The sequence below is a fragment of the Arvicanthis niloticus genome, chromosome 17 (genome assembly GCF_011762505.2).
Source record: "Arvicanthis niloticus isolate mArvNil1 chromosome 17, mArvNil1.pat.X, whole genome shotgun sequence".
Lineage (NCBI taxonomy): Eukaryota > Metazoa > Chordata > Mammalia > Rodentia > Muridae > Arvicanthis > Arvicanthis niloticus.
Window position 1 is genome coordinate 23,331,436 of NC_047674.1, and position 16,074 is coordinate 23,347,509.

The 16,074-nt window shown below is 38.7% G+C and overlaps 1 protein-coding gene across 12 annotated transcripts in view; it reads left to right on the top strand.

Annotated features, from left to right (window-relative positions):
- Positions 1–16,074, top strand: part of Dock10 (dedicator of cytokinesis 10) — a 258,512-nt gene that overhangs the window by 109,714 nt on the left and 132,724 nt on the right. For all 12 annotated transcript variants that reach the window (XM_076914939.1, XM_076914938.1, XM_076914934.1 and 9 more), the window contains exon 3: positions 9,876–9,965. In XM_076914939.1, the coding sequence (XP_076771054.1) occupies positions 9,876–9,965 (90 nt within the window). The remainder of the gene's footprint in view (positions 1–9,875; positions 9,966–16,074) is intronic.

Sequence of the window (16,074 nt, forward strand, 5' to 3'; positions counted from 1 at the left end):
TCTAGGGAGGGGAAATGTGGAAAGGGGATGGCATCTTAAATGTAAATAAAATATAAAATAAAAAAATATTAAAAAAAAAAAAGAAAACCTTTGGAATCAAAGGCCATTCCAGAAGTAAAAGTCTTGAGCTTAAAACAAATAGGGTAACTGCCTCAGCTCTATGACGAGAAAATGAAAGTTAATAAGAAATTCTCCTCTTTGACACAAATCAACATATTGCCTTAAAAGAAAGACACTAAAAAATTTGATCCACTCCTCTCTAGAGACCTCTCTGTCTAGGATAGTCCCTGGTACACAAATGACATCAGCAAAGCTAGTTTCCTCTTTCAGAGACTTTAATGTACTAATTTGAATGATTTCTGTTATTAGAAAAGGTAGAAATTAGTTCGTCTCCACAGATCCAATATACAGCATATTGTTATCATTCATGAGAATTCAAAAGAGTCTATCAAACCATGAGCTAAATGTTCTTTCAGAAGCACTTTTCTTCATCTTGGCATACTGGGTAGAAATTACTCACCTCCCATATGAATTCAGGAACCAAACAACATAAACTCTGCACTATCTCAATCATAATTTTATACTATGAAAAACCAGTGTACACGCATGTATTAAATATCTGTGTATTCAAAGACATGTTCAGCTTCATCATTGATTTGGCTATTGTTGATTTTATCTTTACATTTTGAAGTTGGTAGTGCTAGAAACAGACCAAAAATAGAGTTGGCCATCAACATGTGACTCAGTAAAGTAGTTACAGGTTGTAATGGGGGAGGGGGAAGCTGAAGAAGACTTTCAAGGAAACAATGAATAATGTTTGATGACTCACAGTAGAAACGAAGGTGACAGAGCCATAGATGACTTTCTTGCTGGGCTGAAGGTGCACAAAGCCTGGAATAGAATCATTTGAACAATGGAGTTCAGATATTCAGAAATGAGGAACACTACAGCCTGCATTTTTTCCAGTGTTGCCTATTTAGATACTGCTGTACTGAAGCTTAACTTTGAAAACTACCTTCAGTGAGCTCTGCATGTACAGCAAGAATACCAATATAAACAGGAGACAATGCTCTCACTTAACTAGGCCGGACTTTCTACCACTAGAAGGGCCACATTCAAAGTCATAGTTCTCTGCAGTCTGTTCAGTGGGTCAAGTAGCCTGTCGAAGAAGTCACAGCATCACCTCAGAGCCCATATTCTTAGTAAAAGTTCAGATTAGTATTCTAGGACATTCAAGTTTACTCAACTGGGAAAGTTGTCATTGATGACTGCCAAAAATGGCAGATTGCATCATGTATCAAGGAAGGGCTCACAGTTTTTTCATAGTATATTTTTAGTGATTGAAAACAACTGGTATTTGGGGACTTCCAGACTTTACCACACTGGCCCTTCTAGGAGAGGAAGTTCAAAGACCTTGTTATGGTTAAAGTTACAACGCAGAAAGGTCATAAGTTTTCTTTTTATCTGAAACACAATATTTTACAGGAATCAAGATTCTTTTTAATCTGTGGCTTTTGAATATGAAAAGCATACTTTAAATGGCTCATAATGTCTGTATAAGGACATTGCCATTGTGATTTAAAAGCTAAGTAATAGCCTGTGTTCAATTAGATTCTTTCTGAGTTATAACATTCCTCTCATTCTAATGGAAAGGCTCTTGTCCAACAATGTAAGCAACTGAAGACAAAATTCAACCATAAGTACTTTGATTTTCACTCTTTGTTTCCTTTCAAACAATATACTATGCTCCAGATGCTTCCAAAAGAAGTGAGGCCTCCAAATGGGAGTAAATATTAACTCCTCAGATCTCACTGTGAATGATGCCATCAGAAAGTCAATGTAGTGTTATTTAACAGCAAACAATAAAAGTGTGTTGTATCCAGGAAAATTCATGGAAGACAACTATTGTATTTGTTCTCTCATATTAAATCCAGAGAGGAAAGATGTAAAATAACAAGTGAACTATGGGGAATTTAGAAGGGAAAATGGAAGAATAAGATAGAAGGGTGGATATGGTCAAAGTATATTGTATATATAAATGGAATTGTTTTAATGAAGCCTCTTTGAGTAATTAATACATATTAATTTAAAAGAATAGCAAATGAAAATAACAAAATTAGTGTAGTGATACAATTGTAGCTTTGTTTTAAAGAATATATGTAGAGGCCCTTTCTTTGTTTCCTTGTACCCAGAATGTGTGTTCACATGAAGCTTTATACATTAATATTCACAGAAACATAAACCCCAAATGGAAACAATACAAATGTCAACCAACTAATAACTAAAAAAAAATTGGCATATTCAGCAATAGTAAGGAATGCCATATAAAGATGTGCTAAAATTTGGATGAACCTTTAATACGCCATGCTATTCCAGTCACAAAAGACGACTGTTGCATGGATATTTTCTCTGGGGGAGATGAAGTAACATCACTTCTTCCTCATAAGACTCAAGGACAAATGAAACTAATATTCCATCCAAATTTTCCCTTGGAACCAATGAGCTTGCTGGGCTTAGTTACAGACCATGAGTGAGAAGATTTGGTAAGAGTGTAAGTGACTCAAAAGCCACCAAACTAGAAAGTCTCCACGCAGCATGGATGATGGCTTCTCCATGGCTGCATAGCTGGAGCACCTCTCATTATTTTCCCCTACCTATATACTCTAGCACGTCTGTAAAACCTTTAGGCCATATGCAAATAAGACTGAATTAAATACAAATCACTGGGAAGATTGGCTGGACACTTGGGTAGGAGTCCAGTGACCCTTCCTATGTCCTCATCATATGAGAGAAGGCCTGGTCGTTAGTGACTTGCTTGGGTAGGTACAGCTGATCTGATGAATATAAGTCTCATTTGCTCAGAAAATAGGGCCATGTGTCAACCACATAAATATGATTCCAGTTAAATGGAACATGTAGGCATAGGAAGCAGATTAGTGGTTGATACTTCTCAGGTACTGAGGAAAAGGGAATCCTCTCAGACTGCTAGGAAGTAGGATTTCTTGAGTTGTGATGAAGACATGCTGAGGGTAAATAGAGGTGATGGCTGCACAACGCTGAGTGTGCTCAAAATCTAGAGGAATTTGTCCGTTGAAATGGTCCGTTCTATGGTAGAACAATTGTATCTCAATAATGTCCTCTTTTATTTAAAAGAGGTTGTTTTAGGTTATGAGGTTAGGAGAGGTGTAGATAGTCACAGAATAACAACAAACCATTAAAACACATCTATGTTCAAGTGATTTAAGAGGAATAAATTAAAAATACCAAAGGAATGATAAAGAGTATAAAAACATTAACAGCATTTCATTTGTTTAGTTTTATTTTGAGTATATTGGTATCTTGTCTACATGTATGTTTGTGTACCACAAACATGCAGTGTCCAGAAGAGGACATCAGATCATCTGAAACTGGAGTTACAGACCATTGTGAGCTGCCATGGGTGTGCTTGGAATCAAATCTGAGGCCTCTAGAAGAGCAGCCAATGTTCTTAATCACTGAGCCATCTCTGCAGACTCTGACTGCTTTACTTTTATAATTTGTTTCCAAAGCAGATTTTATGACACCTGCTGTATTAGTCACCTATCTAATTGCTGCAACAAAATACCTAACAAAGCCGCTTATGGAAGGAAGTGTATATTTTGGTTCACAGTTTGAGAGTACAGTCCATATGGTAGAGAAGTCCTGGCAGCATGAGCTTGAGGCCAATAGATCATACTCCACCCACAGTCAGGCAGTACAGAGAGATGAATGCCAATACTCAGCTTGTTTTCTCCTTTCTATTCACTCCAAAAACCCCAGCCTATCAGAAGGTGCCACCCATATTTAAGGTGGTTTTTCTTCCTCAATTAAACTGACCTAGATAATCCTTCACAGGCCAAGTAGGCCCAGAGGCCAAATTATCTAGATAAACCCTCACAGATGTACAGAGACTTGTAAATTCTATGAAGTTGACGATCCAGATTAACCCCCAAGCCTGCTTATACACCATAAAAACACTCAATTGAAATGATTAGATGAGTCAATCAACTGTATAGTCTTGGGAATTAAAATATCCCATGTCTTCATGTCTTGACTTTCTCTATGACATAGACAGTAAATTGTAGAATTTAAGAAAGAGATAAACTTTGGGTTTGTTCTATTTGGTTTGTTTGCGTGTGTGTGTGTGTGTGTGTGTGTGTGTGTGTGTGTGTGTTTTAAAGAAACTGGTATCTATTTGAAACCTGAGATCTACAGAGAATAAGTTGAGGATTTCTTGAAAACAGAAAGATAAATACAAAGACCCTCTCCAGAGGCCCCACACCATTACGCAAGAAGGATTGTGAACTCTACTATGGGAAAAGGCATAGAGAGTCAGGCAAGATGAGCAGGCTACTATGTCAGCACAATGCCCTTCTGAGGGAATCACAACCAACATGCTTCTTCCTCAGCCTCCCATATGGTGGGCTTAGCCTGTAGCCCTGGATCTAACTGATCAAGGGGGCCTGCTGGTGCAGCACAGGCTTTATGCTGACTTATGATCACTTGTTTCTGTCACTGATCACATCTTTCCCTATGCAGAATAGATAATTGTGCGATTCTCAAAAAATAAATTCAATGCTCAAAAAGACAGAAATGGCAACTACCCAAACCTATACACACATCAGATTATTGCAGGTACTCCATTAAATCTGCAATAACTCAAGTAGTTGTCCTTGTTAAAAAAAAAAAAAAAAAAAAAAAAAAAAAAAAAAAAAAGAAAGAATGTTTCATCCTTACTTCCTTAGGGAGTGGAAGATATACCTTGAGTCTAGAACAGTGTATCTCAACTGGTGGGTTACAACCTTCTGAAGGTCGAATATTAGATATCCTGCATATCATATTATGATCACTAACAGTAGCAAAATTGCAGTTATGAAGCAGCAACAAAATAATTTGATGGCTGGGGGCCACCAAAACATGAGGAACTGTATTAAAGGGTTACTGTTGTGTTTTATAAAAATATAAGGAGAAGATGGAATGTGTTTGGTAGATGTGTAGTCGGGTGTTGAGAAAGAGGTGCCTCTGCAGGCTCATGCTGAGGCATCCCTTCCTCCTTCCCTCTGAGGGACCATCCACAGAAAGGTGTAGTATAGAATAGAGTTTATTCAGGGCATGGGGAAAGGAGTTGAGGGAGTAGAGACAGAGAAAGGCAGAGAGGCAGAGTAGAGGAGTAGAGGCCGGCCATGAGCATGTGGGGAAAGAGGAGGAGCAGGAACAAGGGAACAGAGCAAGGGCAAGAAAGCAAGAGAGAGATGAGGGGCAAGCATCCCCTTTCATAATAAGTCAGGCATGCCTGGGCGTTGCCAGGTAACTGGGGGGGTGGGGGGAGTCTAGAAAAAATGCCAACATTCCCCCATTTTGGTTTAATTAAAAAAGAAAAATTAGAAAGAGGTGATGGTAGAGAAGGAATGTGGTCATCGTGATCTTTAGCTACTTCCTGGTGACTCTGGGGCAACGTGTCTCTGGGAAGCCTAAGAAAATGGGGATGAGGATGTTGGTCCAATCTCGGGAGACTTGCTGCCCAGGGTCTGTGGAATCATCTATGGATAGCTTGGAAGGAACAGGTCCAGTAGAAGTGTCTGTGAGAGGAGATTGGAGCATCTGGGGGTTGCTTCTCTAGAGCTGTCCTGGATGTAGTAAATGCATGGACTTGGCAAGATGCTGAAACACTCACACACACACACACACACACACACACACACACACACACACACACACATTATAGGTAGAGAAGAAAGTTAACTACATTTGGGAGAAAAAAATTTTTGGAAATTTAGGTATACATTTGAAAATACATTTGAACCCCTTAGGTCTTGGTGGTTGGGGGAGAGAATGAGAAAGGTTGAGAACCACTGGTCTAGAAGATGAATCACAGAAAAAGGTGAAAGAACTTTCCCAGAGCTTTGCTGGTCTGATGGTAGAAGACCTTGAACCTTACTGACATACTTAAATAGTATAATGACTAAGTTGTCATGCTGGACCTTGCTGGATTGTGATTGCACACTACTTACAGATGGTTCTTCACAGTTTATGCAACCTATAGTCTATGGTTTAGTCAGAACTAGAAGAGACTCCCAGTAGAGCACAGTGAAGTTATTAAAGAGACATTCTCACCCAGTTAGCAATAAATGAGAAAAAAAAAAAAACACAATGGTGGTGGTGCTTTCTGAATGTGGTAAAATGTGTTTATAAAGCAAGTCTAGTAAATGCGTCTTCTCCAATAGATCTGAACATGGGTGTCTTAACCTACTGGATTCTGTGGCATTTCCTTTTCAATTCACAATTAATCCAGGAGAGATCTTAAGCGTGAGTTACTGTGGACCTGCTCACATCTGTTAGGACTGATGGATTACATTAACCAGCCATCTATTTGTCCTTGCCTTTAACAGCTGGAATCTATTATAGGTACTGACATAGGGAACCTTCTCAGCCCTGGGATAGTAAAAGCAATCCATCCCAGACCTTCGCAGTGACATTTAGCCAACTGAGAAATGGCCCCCGTGCACTTAGGCTGAAGTCTAATCTAGAGTCATTTTAGCCAGCAGAATGGCTTCTGCAACAAAACCGCAGAGACTCCTCGGTGTAGCATAGAAGGAACTAGAAAGTAACCAGGCTGCAGTCAAAGACACTGAATATCGTGAGCCTAAAACTGCAAACACAGGCTTGGGGCCTTCAGTTCAGATGCACTTTCTTTTCCAAGTGCCTGACAATACCTCCCTTATAAAACGCTTGCCACCAGATGAGGAGCTCGGCTGAGTGCCAGTGCTGTCTGAGATCTGGTCCATGCTACTGAACTGTACCAATTGTGGAACAGAGCTTTATTAAAGAGAACAGGAAGTCTGTTGTGGCCAAGGCAATTTGTAGTGGTCTGAAAGCATAGACTTCTCAGAAAGGAAATTCTTTTTAAATGTATTAATACCCTTAGCAAGTAGGACTCTTTAACCTTCTATTTTGAACAAGTCACTTGTGCTCTACCACAAGCACTCTAAACAAATATAAAATAATTGGAAAGAGACCAAAGTTTTTGAAAGATTTAGCCTCATGGCCTTTTAGTTGTTTCAGACAAATGTTCCAGTGTTCTGCTGATATAGTTAGTATGTTACAGCATGCACTCACATGCACATTGCCATTCTTATGCCATGTGTGTGTTGTACAAAGTATTTGACGTACACAAACATTGCAAAATAATGATCTAGACTTATCACAGTGTTTCAATCATAAGCATGATTCAACTACAACGGTCTTATTTAATAGAGAATCAGCATCATTCCTTGACTATAAATTCATCAGGAATCCTCCAATGTATTGCACATACGATGAGATGGGTTTCCTAACACTACAGGAGTGATTTCTAGCCTCATGTGTTCCACAGGGATATCACCTTACAAACTTGTCTATCTTCATGATGCTAGGTCACTAACGAAGTAACCATGTGAGTTTATATCTTTTTATACTGCCAGCTCCTGAAACTCACTAACCTGCTAACCAATTATGTACCAACTCTTTTTTTTTTTTTTTTTTTTTTTTTTTTTTTTTTTTTTTTTTACCAGCCAAGCAGTATCCTAAGAATTTGTGGTGTCACTGTGAGCCTTGCTTGGAATCAAGTTACTCGACATCCCACCAGGCTTAAGGAATGTGTTAGAACAGCTGTAATTTAATAAATAAAAATAAGAAACTAATGTTATTATTTTGGGAAATAAGAAAAATATTGACACTCTTTTTTTGTTTAACAGTATAGAATGTATTGTATTTTTTTATGTTATAGAAAACAAATTTGTAACCTTAATTCGCAATACTTTCTGAAAACAAACCAGGTAACCCTGTGTATCTGTGAACTGTCTTTCCAAAGTCATGCCTGGGCCACTGAAATCTAAACAAGAATCCTCAAGGGTCAGTCTTGACAGTTAGTATTGGCAGAGAGACTAACAACAAAGAAGCAACCTGAGGGAATTGCAACAAACAAGGAATTAGAAATGAAAAAAAAATCCAGATATTGCTAACCTGGCTTCATTGCACTTTATACAGAAAGAACCACTTCCTGGTCTGTCTGCAGACTTCTGCTTCATCTGCAAGATCTACACTTGCTCTCTTTGTCTATAGTAGGCTTAATTTGGCAGCCCAGCCCTAGCATTTTTATTCCTATAAGTGCCAAGACGCCTCAAAGCTTGGTGAGCTTGCCCTGTCGCTGTATTTCCAGCCAAGCATTACTTTCACTGGATGGAGTATCAGGAACACTTTTTTTTTCACCGTTATTTTAATCTTCTGATTGTAGATTCACATGACATTCTTCCTCTTTCATATGTTGAAATCCACGCTTCCCATGTGCCCCAGCATATACATGCTCCCAAAGACACTTCCATGTATCAAATGCATTCACACGTGCACAGGAATACACAGATTGACATAGCACCCTCACAAACAGCATGCAAACTTATGGCACCTATACACACTATAACAACACAGCCTTATGCACAGCTACAACCACACACCCGCACTTACTGTGTAGACACACTCATGCACCCACTGAGCCACTGGCCACACCCACACATAGCAGAAACTCTGATGCTCTTACAAGCACTCACATGCCCTGACACCAAACACAAACTGCATGCACGCACCCGGAAAATTCAACAGATAACCAACTAAGTACTCTGTTGGACATTAAGGTTATAGCAGTGACAACAAACAAATTATTTTCCCACATGGAACTAGTCAGGGCTGAAGGGAGCATTTAAAGAATATCCCAAGCCTGAGAACAGGAATGATCCACACAGCATGGCTACTGCTGACAGAGGTGGCTGCAACACCCGTGAGCTCAGAAGATGAAACTCCAAGACACCTCGTGGACCCGTTTTTCCTAAACTAACAGTGGGTTTTGAGATTCTCACCCATTTCAACCACTAATCCAGAAGTATGCCTTGCATCAGGACCAGTTTAAAGAAACTGTAGTTTGCATCTCAGAAACTCTTAGGAATCATTTTTTTATTTGGGGGAATGTGTGTATATGGTATAAAAACTCTCAGTGATTGGTACCATGAGTGGGACTGTCAGTCCTTTGCCACATAACCATGAGAGTGTACAGACGGAAAGAAGTCTTTGCCTGTGGTACAGTTACTAGAAAAAGTATAAACCAAAACCTGGAGACAAAGCAAAGGAAAAAAACCTTTGAAATTCCAGTCTAAATGTTTCAAGGCATACTTTACATATCGGTTTATGTGAACCTATTTAACAGAGTGCTATTTGTTTAAGTAGCTATTTGTTTGAATTTGTGAAAAATCCTTTAGTTATTTTAACAGAAAATAACATTTAAAACAAATCAAATTTTCTTCAAGCCCAAATTTATTGTACTTCCTTTCATCTATGTGTGCACACGCACGTGCGTGAACGCGCGCATGCGCACACACACACATACATACATATACACACGAATGTACACACATGCACACTTCCTAAACAGGGCAAAGTTAGCATGTTACTGTTTACAGTAGGATTTTGTAAGTTTTTAAAACTCATTTCAAATTTATTTTAACATGAACAGCAGGAACAGTAACAAAAGATTCCAATAAGAAACAAGTCACACACACAGATGTTCACATTTTTTTCCTCTCAGTAATAAAAGCGATCTTGAAACTTTTTAAGTTTGCACAGATGAAGCAGTAACTAGGGAAATTGTAGTAGCCATGTTTTTAGGGCTCTTTGCCTCATTCTCGGTTTATTGGGATTAAAGCAATAAGGACAGTAAGGGCGGGGCCCCTTCTCTGCCCAGCTCTATGACAATCTGTTTTGGTGTTTGCGGGATAGTAGATCACTTTGCTTTCAAGAAGGAAGGCTTAATTTCTTTTCATTGCTCCTCCCAGACAGCCACGGTTTCTTGGGATATCCGAACACTGTATTCAACGGTACCGGAAGAGGCGGAGCACAGGGCCGAAAGTCTGCTGGTGAAAGAGGTAAGTACAAGTGCTGCTTTCATTAATTGCACTCTAAAACGTTAGCTTCCACTCCCAGCCACCATGCCAGACAATCGTAACTGGCTTTCTACTACTCTCCAACAGCGTGCTCACGTGCAAATGAGAATTTTACAGATTCTCTCAGTCGTGATGTCTTTAAACCTCTGTGTGGCCCTCCATCTTTCTGTAGCCATTTTTGATTATGTGGTAACTGTTCTGTCTTAGGATTCTCTTCCCTTTGTGCTTTTCTTTAAACATCCACAATGAGAAGAGTTTTAGTATGTTAATAGAAAGATTTGATTTGGTTTTACAACTTCAGACAGCATGTGTAAAACGAAGAAGACTGTACTTCATGAGACTGTTGGATTGTAGGGTATGTTTTTAGAAATATAGTTCTCTTGACTGCTGTGAAAAGGGGTGATGACAAATTTCTCCGGACATCTTGACGGACTGAAGTGAATTCAGTTGGTGGAACAGCTTCCTCATCTTCTAACCAGGCACTAGGCTGTACACAGCAGCTGAATAGCAGGACTTTACAGGATGAATGAAGCCAGCCTTTCCTTTACACACAATAGTGGGTTAGAGTGCAGAATTACACAGGTTAGCTGATATAGGAAGGGTCTGAATGTCCTGCTTATTTTAAGAAAGTGGTGTATTCTGATTATGATTCTAATGAAACTTTTATGACACTTAATAATCAAGTTAGACTGTTTAGCCAGGTCGTCTTATATGTCGTTCAACATAAACTGCACATTCTTTATAAAGACCATAAATTTGGGTCCTGGGTTCAGTTCCTGATGCCTTCTCATTTTGTTGTAAAGAAGAGCAGAATCTTTGAAGAACATTTCCTTTTCTTACTGTTAATTGCTAATATATTTAACATCTTTTAAGCTATTGATTTCAATATGAATAACTAATTCATCAAATTCTGTATAATGATTTTATTTTTAGATTCATAATTACATCATTTTTAAGTGATTGTATTTTTTTCTTCTATTCAAATAAGAGTATTACATCCTTAATTTTTGTTTTATTATATTATCTAATATCCCCAAAATAATGTTGAATAATAATGTTAATATTGAGTGTGCTGTTGTCTTATTTATTTTGATTTTAGGGGGAAGCCATTATAATCTTTTTCATTCTATAAAATACCAGCTTTTATATTGGTTTCTGATATTGCATTATTGCCTTTTAAGAAATACCTTTGAGGTACTTATGCATGGTTCTCTTTCACCAGAAGACCTAATTAATTGATACCGCTTTTCTGATATAGCTCAGCACTGAAGTAAAGTTTATAAATTCTTTGCATGTTTACTTGCATTTCTGTTATACAATTTCTTATTTATCTTGAGTTATTACCCTAATAGGCTGTTAGATTCATTACTGCTGTTTTATTACAAGCTTTTGCATCTATACACATGAGTAAATTTTGCATCTTATACAGGACACAGTTGCATCTATAAACATGAGTAGAATTCATTTCTAGCTGTTACCTTACTCTGTTGATGTTACAAAAAAATCTACCTCTAAAAAAATAAAGTGGAGATATAACAATAGTGACTAAAAGATCGACAAGACACTACTAAAACTTCTGGGGAGCAAACACATAATTTTACAAGGACACAATGAATGGACAAGAGACCTTGTGTAGCTCCATTGATATCACTGGATGGTCATGAATTCACTGTACAACAAAGAACGTGTACTGCCAGCAGCAACAGAAAAAAAAAGCCATGTTTAATGAGCCATTGCTGAGAATAAAACCAGTGAGGTCTGTTTTAGAGAGTTCTTATCACACATGTGGGCAAAGGATGCATACATTTTACCTACATGGAACATTGTGCTAACAGCTCCCAAGAATGCCGAGTTCCCACTTGTACCTGAAATTGTACCTGAAATGCTAATAGCTGCAAAGACCCTAGAGTGTTAAATCAAATATGATAATCTGTCCAAGTTTTCAGTGCCTACAGTTAGTGATGTTTTCTCGGATAGCCACTGCCTGTGAGCAACTGAGTTCCAAAACTAACTGCAGGGCCGACCAACTTGTTTCTGTAGGTTTTGAGTAGTGATCAGAATTGAAATTTGTTTGATACCTCAATGAATTAAGTAAGTTTTCATAAACTGAGAAGCAGATGTATCAAGTCAAAAAAAGTGTATGAACCGCACTTTCTTTCTATGTCACACAAGAAATAAACAAAGGGGAAAACAACAGTGTCTAAAGAAGGTGATTAACTAGCAAATAAGGAAGACGGCACCCAGAGTCCCCACAGAAGGGCGAGCAGCTCAACAAAGAGTTCACTGTCCAGTGCTGGGGAATATTTTGAAAGGTCTGTTTCTCTTATTACCTAAGAAAAAAACTCCACATGATTAAACATTTAAATTAGGAAAAAAAAATGAAACAAAAGTTACAAAAGGGTAGAAGAACATTTTAAAATGAAAACAAGGAAGATTGACAAATGTAACTCAGTAAAAATTTAAATTTCAGTATGACAACTAGTATCCTATATACAGGGTGCATATAAATTCCTAGCAGTCAAAATTTTAAAGATGTATTGTTTAGCTTATATGTGTGTGTGTGTGTGCCCATGTGAGTTGATATGCTCCCTGTACATACAGGTAGCTATGGAAACAGGACAACAGATCCCATGGAACTCAAATTTTATGCCACCGTAAAATGACAGTGATGGGTGCTAGGAACCAAGCATGGGTCCTCTGCAAAAGCACTTAGTGCTCTTAACCACTAGGCCATTTCTCCAATATTTATATACATGGAGAGAAACAAACATAAATATATGCAGATATAATTACAAGCATGTGTACTAATGATTTGGAAATTTTTAAATATCAATGGGGATTCCGTTTAAAAATTTTTATTAATGTATCTATGTTTTGTAATAATACACAACCAATAAAAGCCAGGCAGGCATGCTGGTACTTAATTCCAGCACTCAGGAAGCAGAGGCGGGTAAATCTCTGAGTTTGAGGCCAGCCGGGTCTACAAAGGAATTTTCAGGGTAGCCAAGGTTACACAGAGAAACCCTGTCTTGAAAATCAATTGTGCGGCCAGGCGATGGTGGCGCACGCCTTTAATCCCAGCACTTGGGAGGCAGAGGCAGGCGGATTTCTGAGTTCGAGGCCAGCCTGGTCTACAGAGTGAGTTCCAGGATAGCCAGGGCTACACAGAGAAACCCTGTCTCGAAAAACAAAAACAAAAACAAAAACAAAAAAAAAAAAAAAAAAAAAACCAAAAAAAAATCAAGTGTGTGTGTGTGTGTGTTTGTGTTTCTAAATAGATATAGATTAGATCTAGATCTAGATCTAGTTCTAGATATATTTAAATAGCACTGTTTGAATTTCTGTGATACATTGTAATGAGAAAAAAGCTAGTCACAGATTGTGAAGTATAATATTACTAAAGACATAAAACTCATAAGTCTGTAATATTACTCATAATATTCATAACTCATAAGTATGCAATATTAGGTCTTGTAGAGCAAAGGTATATATAAAAGTTTAATTTTTCAATTAAAAACACTTTCTGAGTAATTAATTCAAACTTATTTTGAAATGCTGCCAGAATTGGAACCCGAGTACATGACCGGTTAACCCAAATCCCACAACCAATTCAAAACCTTCCCCACCAATCTTTAACAACGTCATGTCTCCAAGTTTAATGCTGCCGCCTGGAAACCACACATGTTCAGCACAGGAGGCCTCCCGCGTGTGTGATCTTCGTGATCTGAAGTTCTGTGTTCCCAGAGCCGCTGTTCCACAGCTTCCAATGTCATTCACTCTATGGTTCTCTAAGAAAGTCACCTTTCATTGCAAATAGGTGGACTGCAAACTTTGCCTTGCTTTCGTTACTTTTCCTGTAAGGAACCGCCTTCCCGGTGCTTTGGTTCCACTTTGATTACATTCGCCCACTTGCAGACTTCTCTCTCTTCCACTCCCAGCTCCCCACTTCTCAGGAGAAGAATTCCTCCAAAGAAGGGAAACGAGGAAAGAAATCATTTTATTTTTCTGTTAATTCCCTGTATCGTCAACAGCACAAAAGGCTCCAGATTGTGCTTGGTTTGAAAGATGGAGATGAAGCAGAACCTGTGCTTTACCATCGGGAAGCAGGAAAATCCTACTCACACGTGTCCCTCAGTAGCAATGGAAAGCAATAGCCAGGCCTGCAGGTGGCAGATAAAAAGAAAAAGGGTTTACAGAGAGCTACTTTAAGATAGAGAAGGCACATGCGTGCACACACACACACACACACACACACACACCACCAGCCAAAGAATTATGCAGAAAGGAGAGTCTTAACCTCAAATACTAATAGCAGCCAATCATTACTGCTTACTTGCTTTGTGCCACATAGGCATCTAAACCATTCATTTATAATAATTATAAACAAATGTTACAGCCAAGCATCACTTTTAAAGATGAGGAAACCGCGTCAGAGAAAGATTAAGAAACTTTCATACATGCAAGAATATATTCAATATCTAACCCCAAGCCATGGAGCCAGAGCCCCTGGATTTTGATTGACAAGGCTAACTGCCACTGGAAGGAGTCTGCCCTAGTGACCGTGCCGCAGCCTCTGCCCAGGCTATCCTGGTACATATAGTTCTTAGACTGCACAGTGAGAACACTGCTAGAGTTTCTTAAACCGGATAAATAAAGCTAGCACTAAAGTGGCCTCAGACATTTGCAGGGCTTTTGTAGAATGCTGTACTGAGCTTCCTTCTTGTTCCTCCCTGTATCAGGTTGCCCAGTGACTTCATGTGGTGGCAAGGACAAATGTCGTGGTTGCTAGGCAACAAATTGGAAAGAATCTAGTTTCAATACATCTGGTTCAATAAAAATCTTGAATTTTCTCTCACATTACTCTTACACTGACAGTTCACAGCCTTTTGTCAAAGGCAGTGGCATTCTTTTCCTTAGTCTCCAATGCCTTCATATTTTTAAAGGAAATTAAATAAAAGGAACCATGGATTTTTTTTTTCTACCTAGTGATTGTCCTCCCTGTCTAGTAGAGGAAGCTCTGGTGTTTCCCACACAAAAGTATAGGCTCCTTTCATATCTACAATGCCACCAGTTGTGAAAACATCCAGCCACAGTTCAGCAGCAACGTACATTCAGGTCTACGGCTGAGCATCATGCAACACAAGCAACATAAGCTCATTTTACAGCCTCATCCACGAGCCTTACACGGTTAACTTGCCTCTGTGCACAGAGGGTGGCAATCTAACCTCAGCTCACTCTGACTCTGGACTCCAATTTTTTTTTAAGCCTACGCTTGGTATTTCCACTGCTAACAAATAAACATGTTTATTTTGGCATGCCATTAGTCTTTCTGCCTCAGTTTCTCCATCTTATATAGGACTATTAACCTAGTGATGTGATCCTGAAAATAAAACTAGCAAAAGTATGGAAAAACACTGTCTTGGGAAGATTGTCTTTATCCTCCAGAGTACTTTATAAACCTCTATAATACCATTAAAAATAAGTAAAATCAGTGCTCCTGGGAAAAAAAACAGGCACCACTCCCACTGGGGACCAGGGCAATAAAAGAGTTTATATATAGAAGTCAGGGTTCCTGAGCAAAACTTCTATAGTAAAGTTTCTGTTTAAATATGCACAAAGGGACAATATGAAGCTGAGCCCACTAATTTAAACTAAGCTGCTGGTTTATTCTCTCTTAACAAAAGAAAATGAAGAAACGGCAGAGTGAGAGTGAGCAATGCAAGGGCTCACGAGAAAACAAGCCCTGGGGGCAGATGAATGGGTGAGGGAGACCTAGACTAAGTTTTCAAGGTTCTTTGGTACCAAAGCCCATTTGGTTAATGGAACCTGACATCTCTAGAGGAGCAAAATCAACATAAAATGAGAAGAAAATAATAAAGTCAAGAGTATAGGTCTCACTTCAGTCCTAGAGTTAGATACTTAGGGACTAAGTGTTACGGAAACAATACTAACAGAAGTAACCTCCTTTATGCCTCTAGCTAGACTGGTCCATAAGTGCACACAATCTTGATGTCCTATCTTTATGTGGACAGTACAGAGTTACCATGGAAAGTTCCTATTTTATGCCAAGATTCCAAACTAGAAATAGTGG